The sequence below is a fragment of the Pyxicephalus adspersus genome, chromosome 3 (genome assembly GCF_032062135.1).
Source record: "Pyxicephalus adspersus chromosome 3, UCB_Pads_2.0, whole genome shotgun sequence".
Lineage (NCBI taxonomy): Eukaryota > Metazoa > Chordata > Amphibia > Anura > Pyxicephalidae > Pyxicephalus > Pyxicephalus adspersus.
Genome location: NC_092860.1, coordinates 105,139,583 through 105,157,108, shown reverse-complemented (window position 1 = coordinate 105,157,108; position 17,526 = coordinate 105,139,583). Strand labels below are relative to the sequence as shown.

At 35.1% G+C, this 17,526-nt stretch overlaps 1 protein-coding gene across 2 annotated transcripts in view; it reads right to left on the bottom strand.

Annotated features, from left to right (window-relative positions):
- The window catches only part of ARHGAP10 (Rho GTPase activating protein 10), a 138,738-nt gene that overhangs the window by 41,308 nt on the left and 79,904 nt on the right, over positions 1–17,526 (bottom strand). For both annotated transcript variants that reach the window (XM_072405894.1, XM_072405895.1), the window contains 5 exons: positions 14,885–14,972; positions 14,208–14,266; positions 9,399–9,504; positions 8,896–9,055; positions 3,957–4,092 (listed from right to left, as the gene is read on the bottom strand). In XM_072405894.1, the coding sequence (XP_072261995.1) occupies positions 3,957–4,092; positions 8,896–9,055; positions 9,399–9,504; positions 14,208–14,266; positions 14,885–14,972 (549 nt within the window). The remainder of the gene's footprint in view (positions 1–3,956; positions 4,093–8,895; positions 9,056–9,398; positions 9,505–14,207; positions 14,267–14,884; positions 14,973–17,526) is intronic.

Here is a 17,526-nt window from a genome sequence, read left to right as displayed (position 1 = left end):
AAGAATTTAATTATCTAAGAGCCGAAGAAAACATAACCATATGGGACTTTTATAGGCACCTTCATGAAAGTTACATGTCAAAACCACTTTCTACTAAAAATCATAACTATATTTACAGATTTTGTTGAAAATCATTAATGCCCATTTAAAACAGTGTGGTCACATCACACTACATTAAGAAACACTCAAAATCATATATTTCCTTAGGTAACCACTACTCATGAAGGCCTTTCTAGACAAAAGATAACTATAATTTGCTGCAATATAACAAGCCAAAGTATTGCAGCAAATTATAGTGAACCAAGAAAATATGAAGGAAATATATTATTTGGAGTGTTTCTTTATGTATTAGGATGTGACCTTAGTGTTTTAAATTGGCATTTTAAACAAAGTCTGTAAATAAAGATATGATTTTAAGTAGAAAGTGGTTTTGACATGTGAATTTCTCAAAGGTGCCTATAAAAATCCCATATACTTATTTTTCCCTTTTCTTTCTGGAGAAGCCCCAAGTATTATCTATTTTTTTTTGTCCTGAATCATTGACCTTAAATACATATTAGGACATGACCAGGCATTCAATGATAATTTTGTTAAAGCTTTTATTAAAATATGTATTTACCCTATTATAAATACCCAAGTTTATTACCTGCAGGGTGTGCCTGATTTTAAATATGTTTGTGCAAGAAATTATTATAGCCAGGACGTTAGCCAGTGAGATTTAGTACTTAGGAGTCTGTTATCACAAATAATATTAAACCTAAAAAAAGTTTTTAAAGTTTATCAGTCACTGAAGGTTGCAATATTGCTACAGGAGCAAAAACAAGGAAAGAGAATTCTTCACAGTACAAAAAAATCAGTAAAAGGTTTGAACATGTTAAGTATACAGTAAATCATCATTTGTAGCATATGCATAAAAATAAAACAGAATTGAGTGGGGATGCATTAAGCAGCCTTCTGTGACAATTATCTCTGAATACTTGCAAATATCTAAATAGTGAGTGGGCATACCCCCAGTCAGGAACACAGTCACCATTCAGGTAAAGTCCTAAATGACAAAGGCATAATATTTCTCCCTGTGACCCAATTACAGAGATTTGGCCTTGCTTCCTGTCTCTGTAGTCACAGTCACAGGACGTAAGGTAGATAACATGGAGACAGACAACAATAAAAGCCTGACAAAGGTTTATTACCTTTTATTATTATTATTTTATTACCTTTACCCATTTTATGTAAATAAACATCTCTGGCTGTGGATAAACACATATAACAGATATTTTTTTTTTCCTTAACCATTTATCAAAGTCAAACCCTAAATTTGTCACAAGTATATCTAAAAGGCTAAAAAAAAAGTACTCCTAAACACTCCCATTCCTAGACACTAAAAGTCAAAGTAGGAGCTATTCAACAATAGCAGCAATGTTCTAGATCTAGAAAGCACTGGGCTGGACAGGATGTGGCCAGGTTCTGATTGACAAGCTAAACAATGTTGTTAGCCTTTTCCCATGCAATGCATTATTAATACACTGTAGTGCAAGAAGCTTACACAAGGATGATAAGGCTGCTCTGAGCTCAGGAGCAGTGTCGCAGAACTCTAACTATCACAAGAAGCAGTAAGAGGTGGACATCACTGCTTGGAACAACATGTATGCCTAAGGGACACATTTATAAAGCTGGGAATCCACTTATATAATGTGTCGATTGCTATCTGGCATAAATAAAGTGGTGATCACAGCGAATGGAACAGGCCACAATGGAGATTAGTGGCGTTTGTTTCAAACACCACGATTATCACTTTTTGGCTCCAAATAAAGTGAATGAATGGGCCACACACATCACTTTTCCATTTAGCAATAAGTTACTTTGTGCAAGTGAATAAAGCTTCAACTCATCTCTGATTACTACCTTTCAAAATCAGATTACCCTTTTAAAATGTAAAAGTATATCTGGCAATATAAAAGTGGCAGTAAGATATAAAAAATAGAGAACAAGGAAGTAGCAAGAAAGGACTTTCTACTATACATAAAATGGGTGAAATAAAAATTACAGAATATGTTTACAGAAAAAAACTCTAAAAGATATAGCTGTCATATTATACGGTTTTATTTCCGGAAATGACATCATGTGATTACATGATCATTATCTTCTAGGAGACATGAAAGATTGTGGTGTCATTCCAGCAGCCTGTCCTTTCACTAATGCCTCTACCTTAATCTGGTACAGTTGTGTTTCCACTGTGCTATGTGTGTTATGGCTATTGTAGTAGTAGCTACACCAGTTCACATAAAATCTAGAATTTATCTACACAGAAGATGTTTGGACAAACCATAAAGGACTATATAACTAACCAAAAACTACAGGGTTCTTCAACAATGACAAGCTTTTAAAGTTAATGACTCTTTTATTAGGCTTTTCCAGTACACCTGGACGTCAGAAGTAAAGTACTATTTCAACTGCAAGACCAAACATTACCTAGGGGTCTCCAGGCTGATCCTATAAATAAACTGAAAGGAAAAGCCTATTTAAAGTAAAATTGAAAGTGAAGAACTATCTACAACTTTTGTATTGTGTAAATAAGCTTGAAAGGGTTTATGCAAGTAAACCACCTTGACCTGGGAAGTGTTTGATGCCTGTTGAAATGTTTCAGAAACTAAGCGTTAACTAAACTTAACTAAACGTTAAGTAAAAATCCTCTCTCTTATTCACTTTCTTTTCACTTCCTTACTACATAGGCCCCTATACAGTTAAAATGTATGTACTGTGGGAAAGGAGCCGATTTATAAATGTCAGCAGTTTTTTTTACAACTGTGAAAAGAAAAATGATTTACTTACTAGCTTGTTTATAAAAATAATCATAAAATTTATAAAGCAAAACACTGTATTTTCCTTTTCCACTTTGAGAAAAGTATGTTTTTAGCTAATCCTTTTTATTTTCCCAGCATCTAAACCCACAGATATTATTCCTTGAAATTAAACAGTCCCTGGGGGATATTTGATCATTTTTTTTTTAGATCAACTCTCCTACATTCACCAAAAAAAAAAACAAAGACTCAAATAACCTGTTAGAAGTTGATTAGTAGAACGGTATATTGCTGAGCTCCACAAATGAGGAATTCTTGCACACTGCATGCACATGCCAATGTCACAAGGGAGTAAACCACTTGTAATGTCCTGCAGTTTTCACATTAACAGACGTTATAACCAGCCTGAAGCACCGGATTTCTTGCACAGTACACCACCATGATACTACATTGTTGCAATGCAGCTACTTACAGACAGGCACCAATCTGAAACTGCCATAAACGTTGCCAGCTGGCAGCCTCTGTATTTAAAGCTTTCGGCCTATGAAACTCTGTGAGCCATTTCAGACTAGCAGTTGACTGCAGACTCAACCCTACTCTCAAGGGTGGGGGCCTTTTTGGCATGATTTTGCAAGTGGCTGCAGTTTACTATAGGGCAGTTTATGACAGCAACAAGATGTGATCTGGTTGCATGATTGCTTTTCCGCCCCTGGCAGAAGAACTTCAACAGCACAAAAAGTTGTCAGATGCTGCATCTGACACTAAAAAAAGTACCTAATAATTACATTGGGTTGGTTGAGAGTGACCCACTGAGAAGTTTTTGACAGCAAGTCTGAAAGGGGCCTTCTTGGGTATAATTTTCACATTTTACTTATTAAATAAGTAACCATGAACCACACATTTCTACATAAATCAGGCAATATGAATAACAATACTGCATGTGGTACACACAATTTAAATAACAGAAACAGCAGGAAAATATTTAAGATTTAATTCACTTTTAGGTGAACTCTAAAATTCTAAACATTTTCACACCAAAGAAATTGTTTAGATATTCAGCTTGGTCGATAACTGTCAGTTGTTGCATTTGAAATTCTAGATCACCGTGCTGTATGAGAGTCTTGAAAGGGTTATGCTGAGGTGCTTGGAGTAACTTACCATTATCTAGCTGAAGGCAGGGGTTGTATATAGCCATTGGCCTTTTGTTACGCTGCTTTTTTGACTGTCTTGGGGGAGCACGTGGAGAAATTGAGGCTGTCTCATCCAGAGTATCATCCGGAGGGTTTCTGAAAATCTGACAACAGAAAAAAAAAAAAACAACATGGTTGGTAACCTATTTTGTAACAGTTAAATCCCATTAGGGAAAACCTTTCTCAGTAAGCCCACCTAAACTTTGCCTGGTAACAGAAGTATGCCAAAGTTTGCCTAATGCTCTTGAATGATGTAACCTGCTAGTAACCACTTACACTCTCTTACCAATATACGCCTTACAGTCCACAGCACAAGCAATTTTTTAATGTGCTTAATTTCTGTTTTCACCAGTGTTTATTCATTGTAAATACTGTTATTAAAAACAAACGTATAGTTTGTCCCATTTGTAATTATGTTTTAGGCCCCATGTTACTTTGTCATGTTATGCTTAATGATGACTAACGACTCGATGTATGCTTACATATATTTCTCAATGACTACACTACTACAGTTCTTTTTTTCCAGATTTGTTCTTCTATAAGCTTACCCTGTATGCTGTACCTTGTCTTATTATTGTTAATGGTATACTTTTTTTTTTCTTCTATGAAAAATTCAATAAAAACACAATTATTAAAAAAAATGATGGTTTAGGCACAAAGCACACAAAAACTATTTCCAGTAGAAAAAAAATTGAATTTAAATTAAAAAACAAATAAAAACAAAAAGCATAAAAATATTGGCTAAGAGATCAAGGGAGTAAGATCTATTTAGGGTTGAATAGGAAAAATATTAAAAAAAATATTTAGGGTTGAATAGGGGTGTATTATCTATTCATAACAAACGACATAATCATAAAATAGTACATACAATGGCACCATTCATTGTATTCCCTTAAAGACACTTGTAAATGTTCTGCAAATGTCATTTTACACACTGGTTGATAAACCTATTCACCAATGTAATTTTAGGAATGAAGACCAGATCAAAGTTGAAACTTGATTCTGGAATATTTGCTGTAATCTTTCAGAAGGAATAACTTCACATTAAAAGCAGCCAGATAAATTAGTGTTAACTTGTTTTAAAGTTGCTTAACTTTTTATTAAGAAATGTAAAGAAATTAGGCACAGGGCATAGTTTGGGCACAGGTGCACTTTCAACTACAAAAATTAATTTAAAAAAATGTAAATATATTAACAATAGGGTGCCTTTAACTTCAAAATCTAAGTGGCTGCAAACCATGAAAAGTTCACATTTTGCAGTGCATATCCTGTTGTGTCTCACTGCTAAGATACCATAAATTCAAAATATTTATCACTTTGGTTCAAAGAATTTGCCTGCTAAGCTTTTATCCCTCTGATGAAAACGTCTGCTCTTGAGCTCAAGATTCTGTTTCTTCCTAGTGGAACCACACTGCCCTCTTATGAGTAATGCTTGGGACACAAGTCTGATCTGACTACACAGAAGAAGAAAAATATCAGCATAACATCCTATTTTAGCTGAATCTAATTTATTAAATAAAACTCATCACAATGACAAAGCAATATAAATGAAAGTCGAAAGTAAGTAGTAATATTTAAACAAACACCGACAATCATCTAGTAAAAAAAAAAAAAACATCTATATTTCTTCTCGAACAGGTTAATAGCTTTGATTCTGCAACCTAAAAATATTATTGAATTTCAATGTGTACTGACTCTAATATCTAAGAACCTAATTGGGTTGATTAACTGAACTAATACAGGCTATTCACACAGTAAAGTGAACTATCCCCCTGAACAGGACATTTGACTTAGGCTACGTACACACCTGAATTGTTCTCGTCCGAGGGCCGATATCAGACGATAATCTTACGTGTGTACAGTGATCGCCGTTCATCGTCTGAACGACCGCCCTGGCGGATCCACGGACAATGGACGACGAAAGATCTTAATAGAAGTAAAGAGGGAGAGAGCGCAGCGGGGTGCCACTCCGTCTTTCTTCCCCTCTGCCCTCTCTATAGAGCAGAACGGTGCTGTATGTATAGCTCTTGTTCATGCATCGTGCAGTCATTATTCGGTGGAAAGGATCATGAAAGATCCTTCCAACAACAATTATTGCACATGTGTATGCAGCCTTAGCTTTGAAAATCAAACAAAGCACTGAACTTCAAATATCTTTTTTTTTTTTTCCTTTGATTGGGTACACTTTTGAGCTATCCCTACATTTACACAATCAATTATCAATTGAAAGGTGACTGTTCAGGTGAACAGCCATAATTCCTTTAGTAAGTTACCCCCAGTATATTTAAATAAATATTGAAGGCCATAAAAGAAGAACATTCTCAATTCATGTATACGTTTGTGTGTTGTAATAAGTTTTTTTTTTTAATATGTGCCTTAACAACTTGAAGAAATGTTGACTAACAGTTAAAATTGAAATATTTATGTGTAAACTGTTTACATACCAAAAAAAATCTCTTTAACCAGAAAACTAATCCTGAAATCACAGCCAGAATTTAAAACTTAAAGACCTAAAAGTAGTGCATTATGTACTAATTTTCCAGTACAAAATTCCTGCTTCTGCATTTTACACATTATACATTTCTGTTTTATGCACTGTTTTTGTTATATTGCAAACCTCTTTTGGAATTAAATGTGCTAGTTGCCAACTGCCAAGTGGTCCAGTACTACTTTTTTATTTTTCTTAAATTAGGGTCAGACAAAGGCAGTAGAAGGTATTACATTTTTAAGATTTAAACAACTACTGAGGTGTCTGTGGGACTCTAACGTTGGCAAAGTAATTAAAGAATAATTGAAAATTGACAGGATCAAAATTTTATTTTAAGCAAAAAATTAAAAAAAGCATTAAATTTTAAGCAAACTTGGAGGTGTGGAATGAGGAGAGGCTAGGTGGAGAAAGGTAGGTGTGAAGAATGGCCCTGAGATTCCTTTATATGTAATCAATCTTTATTTTTAAACCAAAGATGGTGTACATATACAAAAAAAAGTAAAAAAAAAAAAAAGTTTAAAATTGTGGTTTCTCTAACATTTACTTCAACATACATACCTCATGTTTGCCAAAAAAAAATTCAGATGTATCTGGCCTGTGAGAGATCCTTAGGTAAAAGCTATTGTATATGCTACCACATTCCCCTGATCCATAAAGACAAAAAGACACTTGTCTCATCTGTCAGCCCTGGGTGATTGCCAATATGTAGAGTATTTTCATTCTAACAATGAAAACTGTCTTCCCAGCTTTTCCCTCATACTAGTGTCACCTCACTTGACTTTTGGTTTTCAGAGTTCTGTGCACTTTGTGAACACATCACATACAATAAAAGGAAAAAGAGTGAAGCTAGAGAAGTAAATATAGCAGAATACTTCCCAGGTAAAGTACATTTTTTCACATTGTTAAACATCAAGTAAAACTAATCAGTGACAGTTAATGTTGAAATGAGGCACTGAACTGTGCTAAAAAGTGTTAAAAAGTTCACTCTATTTACCCTTACTTAGACTATATGCAATCTGCTGCATCCTTACAATAGAACTAAAGATCTAGTTTGAAAATTTGGCATCAAGTAGGTTCTTAATGTAGAAGGGACATTGCATGTCTCTTTCTGCAAAAAGTACTCTTACCTGCTTGATCGTCACCCATGTGTCAAAATTTACTGAGCTGCAAATGCACAGCTCAGCGTTAGTACTGGAGTGAAGAATATGGTGTCAACGACAGAATAGCATCAAGTTAGCATCTGCAGAGTTTAGTTCTGGTTTAAAACTGCTAAATTCGCATGTCCCATCTCCTGGCCACGGGATGGTCAAATATAGGTAGTCCCCAGGTTACATACGAAATAGGGACTGTAGGTTTGTCGGTTTGTCCTTAAGTTGGTTTTGTATGCAAGTCGGAACAGGAACATTATTTTACGAAAAGCAATTAGGACAGATGTTTGTCTCAACATAGTATTATGCAGCGTGGTGTCAGTTACTGTATAAAATTCTCACCGAGTTAATCACAAACAAAGCAAAAAAAAAACAAAAAAACTAAATGGAGCCTAGACATTCATTAACTTCTAGAGCAAGCTATGCTTTGATATGCCAAAAGAAACAGGAGTTTGCCTGGGTCATTAAAGAGTTTGCAAAAGGTTGTAGAACGTAGTCTCAGCTATGTTTTGCAAAAGATTTCTACTGCAAGTCATGCAAACCGCCCCCCTCCAAGTGCTGCACAGAATGAGGAGGGAAGCCCTGTTAGTACCTAGGAGACGTCCGTATGTCACATGTCCTTAACCCTGGGACTACCTGTACAACTTCTATTTTTTTATTCTGATAGCAGCAATATGCATATAGAGTGCAAATTTTAGAACTTCTGTATTGGAAACTACTAGAAAAAAAGCGTTTGTGATTGGCATGATGTACTACAAGTAGAAGAAAAAAAGATGACCCTGGCTGGTAAAAGAGATTTTATTACCTAAATTTCAGGTATGACTTCACAGTACCCTAAAACAAAATATATTTATTTACTTATTTCTAGTTTTAGACAATACACTGAGCAATACTCCATTTTCCAGTTTTTACTTATACATGTACTATGGATAACTTAACAAATATACAAAGTAAATGTGGAATAGCTGTATTGTCTGCCAATATACGGACCACAACCTTCAGATTCAACTGGAATTTTAAACAGACCATGAAGTAAAATGCGAGGTCCATTTATTAGACTCATCTTCCCTTCCCCTGTAAAAACTGTTGCACACATCTTGGATGGTGGCTTTTTGGGGTTGAACTTTTTTTTGTGCAAGGTCTGCTTGAAAGTGAACTTGTTTAATGGTTATTCTTATGAATTTTTCCACTCTGTACTTGAAAATATTACTAATAGCCAGTGAAACTACCCTTATATGAAGTTAATGCAATTTTTGAGGTTAGAAATATACCTTTTCATGGTTTTCAATAAGTATTTCAACAACAATGTTTTGAAACTTCAGGTCCATGATGCCTGCTACAGTTTCTTCTTGAGGTCTCATCAAAGTAGGGCCAAACACCACTCCCAGATTAGCTACAGTCATCAAATTCTTCTTGGCATGACTGGAGACACTTGAAATAATAAAGAAACGTCAATTTATCTCAGAGATATATGTGCATATGCATAAATGTAATAACATTCCAGCTAAACCACTGGGCACTAGCTCTGTCAATTATCTCTTGAGAAATCTGGCCCCTAAGCAGTCTGAATCACAAGCCTGACTCATAATGGGTGGAGAAAGAAATGTGAAAGCTAAGTACAATTAACCAGCAACAATATACTTTAAAAAGCTAGTACAGAAATCCCTTTCAAAACATCATAAAAATACTTTATTATTCTGACAATAGATAAATTTTAGTCCTATATGGGAATGATACACAACCCATTATCCCTAGAATGTCTTGAGGTACTTACTAAGCCAAATGCTTGATAAGCAGGTCCAGCATTTCTCGATTTTTCTCAGGAAGTTTGTAAACTAAGAAATGAATAGCATTCACTCGAGATTCTGGACTTCCACTTTCTGCAAGAGAGAAAAGGAGAATACATCCTAAGATATTTGAATCATTACTTGTGAAGTTAGAGACAGGTGAACGCCTTTCACTAATTACACGATCACTATGATTTTCTACTGCAGTGTCATCTTTACTTTTGTAAATGAAGCTTTATCCTGTATATAATCACTATGAAGCATAAATAGCTGACAATGATCATGTGGTGAGTGTTCACTGTGATACTTTCTTGATAACTTGTGGGTACCAGAGGTGTCAGTGACAGTCCAGTTTGACAAAGTGTCAGCATATATCAGCATATATATATTTCTCCCTTCTCAATGAAATATGGCTGATCATACCCAACAGTGTCAACCGTTATTAATGTACAAAGCTAATTGCTTGTCTCTACATTTTTGCTGTCCAATATGTATTTATTTTAAATAAGCCACAATAAAAACTAAGCATACTGTTAGTGGTAAGTGGCTAAACAAGATTTAAAGTCAATTTGATGTTAGATGCCCCAGTATGTAGATGGTTTAATAAGAACTGCACAACATAGGAGGTTGAAAGATGAAGCACGTACTGCTTCAGACATCACTCAATATTCTGGGCACACCACTTTTCTTCCTCCCTCTGCTGAAATCTATCCAGGTCAATAAGCAACAAAATTTGATTATTAAAATGCCTAAGGTACCAGGGAAACATCTTAAGTAAGTTAAAAAAAAATCTATTGCACAGACACTCCAATCCATTTACACATTTCCCATTCAAATGAAAATTGTTTAAACAATGAATTCAAGTTTTGAAAAATGGTTCCCAGCCTCACTGAACTTGTCATTCCTTCTTTCTTTATACAAACAGTGGACAAAACTGTGGGTCCCCCCCTCCATGAAAAAAATTACCTTTAATTGTCTAAACTACCTCATATAAAGCCATACCAAAACAAAAGTAAGTGAAATCTAGCTTCAGAGTTTTCAATGAACAGAATATTTTAAGTAGTAACACAATTTTAGATGGCATGGACTATTGAGTGCCTACACTTTTGGGAGGTCAAACAGATTCTGAGAAATTTTACCGACAAGGAGTTCCCCTTTGTACTGGGATTCTTCTTTCCCCATCTTAATGATTATGGTTGGAAAATGTACCGCTTCTCTCTGCCGTCACACTTACTGGATCTGGCTAAGGCCTGCATCTCTTCACTGTGAAGACAGTCAAGGCCACCAACAATAGCACAATGGTTCTCTGTAGATCTTGATATCTATAGGATGGAAGACCTGACAGCAGCCAGGTCAGGCTGGGGGGGGGGGGGAGAATAGGTTTTCCACAGAAGCTGGTCTTGGCCCTACTGGATATATTTCTTCTGTTCCCCTGAAGTGAAGTTGATATGAATAACTGACTAGACCTATTGTCTTTTAAATGTCTTTAGTGGAGTCAATGACTCTATCTGATCTCCCTTGGTCTCTCCCTTGGTGGTGTTTTTTCATTCTCTTTTCTCTACCTTTACCCTTTTTCTTCTCTTCTATTTCCCTTTTTCTCTTTCCTGCCTACTCCCTATTTATACCCTTCCCTTAACCCACATTTTTCCCCGTATATATAGGAAAATTTAATAGTTTCTAGTGGTACATGCATGTTAATTTATTTTGCTTTGTTTTGATTTTCTCTTAACGCAACAATATTCTTGATGATCTGCTGCTCTTAATATTCCCTGAGGTATGTTCTACAGAGTGTGATTTTGGAGACACTTTGTATTCCCCTAAATTTCCCAAATGAACATAAATTAAAAAAATCACATGGGGTGGACAAAAATCATAATACCATTCTGATATTTTGTTACCCACCCCCTTTGAGGCAATCAATGCAAACAACATTTCTGTACTTTTTATAGGAAAACTGAACCAGGTATGAAGGATGCTTTTTCCAGACTGCACGTTTCAGTTCTTTCCATAAATTTCAAAAAAGTTCAACATAGGTCAGGCAATGGCCAGCTTCTTTTCCCTATGCAATTTGCTTAAAGACCAATGACTAATTAAACAGTTTGAGACCTATCATTCTTATTAACAAGAAGAAAACAGCTAGTCTGAAAAGTCACTCCATTCCAATTTATAAACTTTTCTAGGGGGACCAACAAGTGTGCTCAAGCCCTTTTGGAATATATTTCTAGAATAAGTAATTCTTTATTACAGGAAAAAAAAGTATTTAATTTTATCTCTTTTAAGGTGTCAAGTACATTTTCACTTTTGAACAAGCTGTAAGGTATCAACAAATTATTCCACATATATATATATATATATATATATATATATATATATATACACACATACACACACATTCAACATATATTTATGAACCTTACATTTGTCTAGAACAAGTGGCCTGCCATGACCTAAAACAGTCATTTTTCAACATAAGAGCCAATAGTTTTTCAGAAGTAAAAATGTTTCTAATACACGTTAGTAAATAATTCTACTTCATTAATTTTAGTGGATTCCAAAACAGGAGCATGATGTATGTTAAAACATCAGTAACACAATTTAGGAGATGAAAAAAATGTTTAAAGCAAGAGCCATATCAATCTCAGTGAGGAATCACCCTATCACAGAAGTCAGGATGAGCCAAATAAATCCCTAACCTTTACATCTACCAAGGTGGAAGCTCAGATAAAAAAATTCAGAACCAGAGTAAAGGCAGACAAACAAGAGTGATAACAGCAGATAAAGTAAATTAAGCAGAAAAGAAACAAGAAAAGGAATGGGATATAAAAAAGAATGGATAAACAAAAGAAAAGAGAATAGACATAAGTGTAGAGCAATAAAATGCCCTTCTCTTATCCTAACCTGTTCTCGGATTGTAAATCAGCATTCTAAAGCTACGTACACACTTCCAATTATTATCGTTGGAAAACGAACGACGAACGATCCTGCACGATATCTACGAACGATCGTATAGCACCGATCCTGCACATAGAGATAACGACACGATCGTTCGTAGATATTGTACACACAATAGATACGATCGTTTGAGCGATAGAGGAAGTATGTGCACGACAGGAAAGTGAACGAACGTTCGTTCATTACGCATGCTCAGACCATGGACGATCAACGAACGACCGTACACACGAACGATGTTCAACGATCGTCGGCCAATCCGATCCGCCGGTCCGGTCGTTCGTTTCCAACGACTTTCCTCGTTCGTCGGCGTCGTTGGTTACTTTTTTACGAACGATTTTTTGCCCAATCGATTGTTCGTCGTTCGTTTTGAACAATAAAAATTGGAAGTGTGTACGCACCTTAATACCCTTCTTGTAGAAGTTCTCTAAAAACAGGACATTTTACAAAAAAAAAAAAAAAAAAATACTACGATTTACCATTGTAGCAACTAAAAACTTAAAACGTTTTATGGCTTTCATTATTACGCTTGCTTTTCCACATTTTTTAGTATTCTTTTTCATATGAAAGTGGCCATTTTGTATAACTGGCTATGGATAATTCAAACTTTGCGGTTGATTTACTAGGGGGTTATAATAATTTTCTTTAGCAAACCAATGCTTACTTTGAAAAGTGTCTAGTGTCTGTCTGCACCTGCAACTGGATTTTGTCACAACAAACACCTATGTTATGAGAAAACGTCTTTTACAAAGATCTGTTGGTGAAGCTCGACGGTCGGTGCACCTCTAAAGCAGCTGCAGCAAAGTCATTCCTGGGATATATGTATCACCGGAAGAGGAGTGGGTGTTCTAGAATGGAAAGTATTATCATGCATGTGATGCTCACAGATGACGCCAGCAAACACAATAAAGGGGTAGTCATGGACAGTGCAGAGAAAGAGGAGAGGGCTTGATGACTATTGTAGTCAATTAACCAAGAAATAAGGCAGGGGTGGTGACAGAAGTTTCTAGTTTTATATTTGCGCACAGAGAAAAAACCAGGAAAGATTATAGCAATATTACATGAATAGAAGAATAATTATAATAAGGCTGCACACTAAAGGTAAACGTCGAGTTCAGCTTTAAATATAACAGGGGTTTATAAAACAGCTAGGAAAATGAAGTTTCTACTAAATAAATTGTTAATAGCACAATATTTTTGTACTTACAAGCTGACTAAATATTTCATATCTAAATATTTTGTATCTCTTTATTGCCTTGTTTTTGTAGTGCATATTATTTCTATGAAAGAACACAACTGACCTGTGCAACAATATTGATTCTTTACTCACAGGCTGTAATTTAATAAGTCAGTTTTTCCTGTTTATTTCCTTGTAGTTAATATGCTATTCTACTTTGTGTCAACCTAAGGACAAGCACCTTTTTGGTATAGCCTGATGGAAAGATCAACAAAACCCACCAGTTCATAGCAATCAGTGAGAAATAAACCTTTATTAATCTGATTAGCTCGGCTTTTAAATGTTGCTTTATAAATGATGGATTTACTGTTTAAAATTACATACTATAGATGTAGTTGAAAAATTGGTATGAGTGAACATAATATTTCTAATAATTTGAAATTTGTGGACAATCTTTAATTTTCTGGCTACTATACCAAAGCTTTCGAATATAATGCCCATCCATGGTCCATGTTGTGTAATTCCTCCTAACTCCTAATAGAATTATTCATTACCCATTGTACTTTTGCAACATTTGCATTAATTGAAAAGCTGGAATTCCCCTTTAACATAGAATTTTCTTCCAGCAAGGACCTGCTGATAACTAACAGTAAATAAAGTGAATATTTACTGGCAGGATTGATGAATTTTTCATGCAGCTCATATGTCATCAGTGGTTCTGGCAGGCTCCTGAAAACACAAGGACAGCTCAAAGTTAAAACAAACCCTGTCAAGCCATTCTAATATATACTAGTTATACAACACTATTTTAATTGTTAGCATTGAACGAATTAGCAGATTCTTTACTGGAAATGCTCATTCACCTTAAATTCTAAAGAAGTTCAAGAACCTGTATAAACCACAAATGTTAGTATGAAGGTAACTTGCATTGAAATAATAAAAAATAATGTCATAGCCTAGGAGAAATGAACATTTACTGGATTTTAGACATTTTATGAGAAGCTGAAAAAATTATATTCTTCATCCTTGTTTGTATAAATAAAATACTATAAATAATAATACTGTACCAAATGTAATGTAAGGGACAAATACAATAGCAGTGATCTAAGTACATGACAGGTGTAGGACATTTTAAAAACTGCTCACAATAAGTCACTGGTTTATCATTCAAATTTTGTACAAATTGTTCTAAATGAGTTTCAATCAGATTTTTAAATCATATTTCCATTAAGGCTTGCAGACTCTATAACATATTAATTTGGGTTTGTTAGGTGACAGAACCATGTCTATGAGGAAAGAAAACACTAGAGCCAAATAAGTTAAAGGTCTGGAACAGTTAACACTAACCTTAAATATTGCTTCAAAGCACTTGTGATGGTCTTGACTTCCCACTCTCCAGCTGCACTTAAGTCCACATTGCTTCCAACTTTCACATCTCAGGAAGAAACAAAGCAAGAATACACCATTTTATTATCATCATAAAACATTAATCATCAGATATAGTGTATGTAGTGTAGTGTATGTGTGCATATACATTTTTCTTCTTATTGCAGTGGGTTTAATTTATATACAATTTGAAGTGTCACACATTTTCATTCTTGTTGTTCATTTTTTTTTTTCAATATAAATGTTTTGCAGATTATTCACTAGCCTTCATCGACTATTTAGATAACATATCGACCATATAAGAAATGCACTGCATGCATTGCATAAATAACAGGTACTCTTGCATTCTAAGAGGCAGTTTTAAAGCAGGATCATTGTGTAGCCATGCACAGCAGGAAGCAAAACCTGTAAATCAAATTATTATTTCATGTAAAAATGAAATTACAACAAAAGAAGCATTAGCACTTAGATATGTTTATTTACATGTTTATTTACTGAGCCCATGCCAATTGTAGCCTAAGGTGCTTGATTTTAGCCCATAGGAGTGGAACACAGTATAGCCCATCTGCTTTAAGATTCAACATATTTTGCATTTCAGAGATGATCTTCCACATAACTTTGTTGTAACAAGGTGTCTAAGTTACTGTTGCCATCTATCAGTTCAAACCAGTCTGACAGTCACACAGAGAAACTACTGCTCACTTAATAATTTCCTTGTTTCTGGCTATGCTCCAGAAAGACGTACAGATAATTTTCTATGAAAATCCCAGCAGATCAACTGTTTGTGAAATACTCAGTTCGTGAACAACCATGGCACCTTTCTTCCCCCATCATGATGCTCAATTTGAACTTCAAAGGGTCGTCTTAACAATGTCTCCATACCTAAATGGATTAAGGTATTGCCATGTGATTGGCAGATGAGATATTTGCTGTACTGACAAACAGTAGAAAAGGTGTACCCAATAAAGTGACTGGTGAGTGTATATGTAAGGGACTTGACAAAGAATTCACAATATATTTTAATATAAATAGATATCTTATTTTTTTATTACATATGGAGCAGTATGGAGAGGTGACTAGGGCTGCAGTATAGTGAATGGAGGAAATTGGTGGCAGTGTTAGTTGAGATGTTGGTAACCTGCAATTCTTTAAGCTGCTCCATTAGCAGGAAAGGCTGAGATTTTTCATTTTGATCTGATTAACATGATCAGGTGAATCTGAGGAGAATTCACCATCACATGAATTGTACAAAAACAAGTTTTTAGGTTATGATCAGTTTTGGATAGATCAGATGTATTCATAAGTATTGATTAAAAGTACACAATACACATCATTAGTTTTTTTTAAAAGGAAGCAAACCATTACAAAGCTTATGTGAAAAATATGAAAATGTTAATATAATTCTGCAGGCTTACTTATCAAAAATATTTTTTTACCATTATATTTAGCTTCACTTGATGTATCTGAGGATTGGTCTTGGAGCCAGGATCTCCAAGAGGCTATCAACTACACTGTCCTTTAGTTCCCCAATTAAAATACCAGTATCAAATGTTAAGTCTCGCAAGTGGGTTAAATTTCTATTAAAGTGTATGGAAAACTACATAAAAATGTAATATTACCAGTCCCTAGGTGTGATGCCTGAAGTAATTTTCTTTTTCTTGCTTAGTTTCTAATATTTTCAACTGGTGATCTTGACATCAGTACATGTTTTATCTTGGGCTAGCAACAGTTATTTACTGTACTGTATCTATGGAAAAGCAGCTTTTTCACACCAGGAAAAAAGAACTAGAAAACACTTCTCATCTTCCTATCACATTTCCTAATCTTTTAAATATGGGGTGTTTTGTAGTCCACAGATACAGTTGGGGGACAATGTAACATATACCAGAGAAGCAATGGTTGGTGATTGTTTTACAAATGACCTTTAGACACTCTTCTCAGCTACTGCTAGGCAGTGTGTTTTGTTCTTTACAAATGGGGATATGACTGAAAGGTGCCCCCGTGCATGGACTACAATAGTAGCTGTCAGTTGTTTGATAATCAGGCATCATAAATCACTAAATACCATTGTGGACCACATACACCTTCACCTTCACCGATCATGAATGATCACCTCCTATAACACAAATCTAGAGCCTAACCTCCAGAGCCTGCGGTCACCTTCGAGAATAAACAAAAGTAAACAACTGCAAAAAAAGGGATCAGTCATAAATCTTTGACAGCTAAACCTGCACATTTATATTTGAGATTGAGTGTCATGAGAGAAGTATGGCGGCTACAATTGCTTGACAGTCTGTGACTTTACTATGTTTTAGTCACAGTCCCCAAACAAGCATGCTACAAATAGGTGTCTATAAATAGTACTGATTATCTCTGTACTTTTTTGGGTCAGCCATTCAGAGAGCATTGAAGGTTAAAGTATCAGAATGACAGCCATGGAACTAGCATTATCAAACGGAAAGTTCAGCAACGACATCCACTTTCTCACGACCTTGTTCCTTTACAATAAATACTAACATTATCTCAGTTGTTACTTGACCTCTTTAAATACCACGAAATCTGAATTGATAAACATTGTTTCAAGCTAGTAACCATTATCCTGG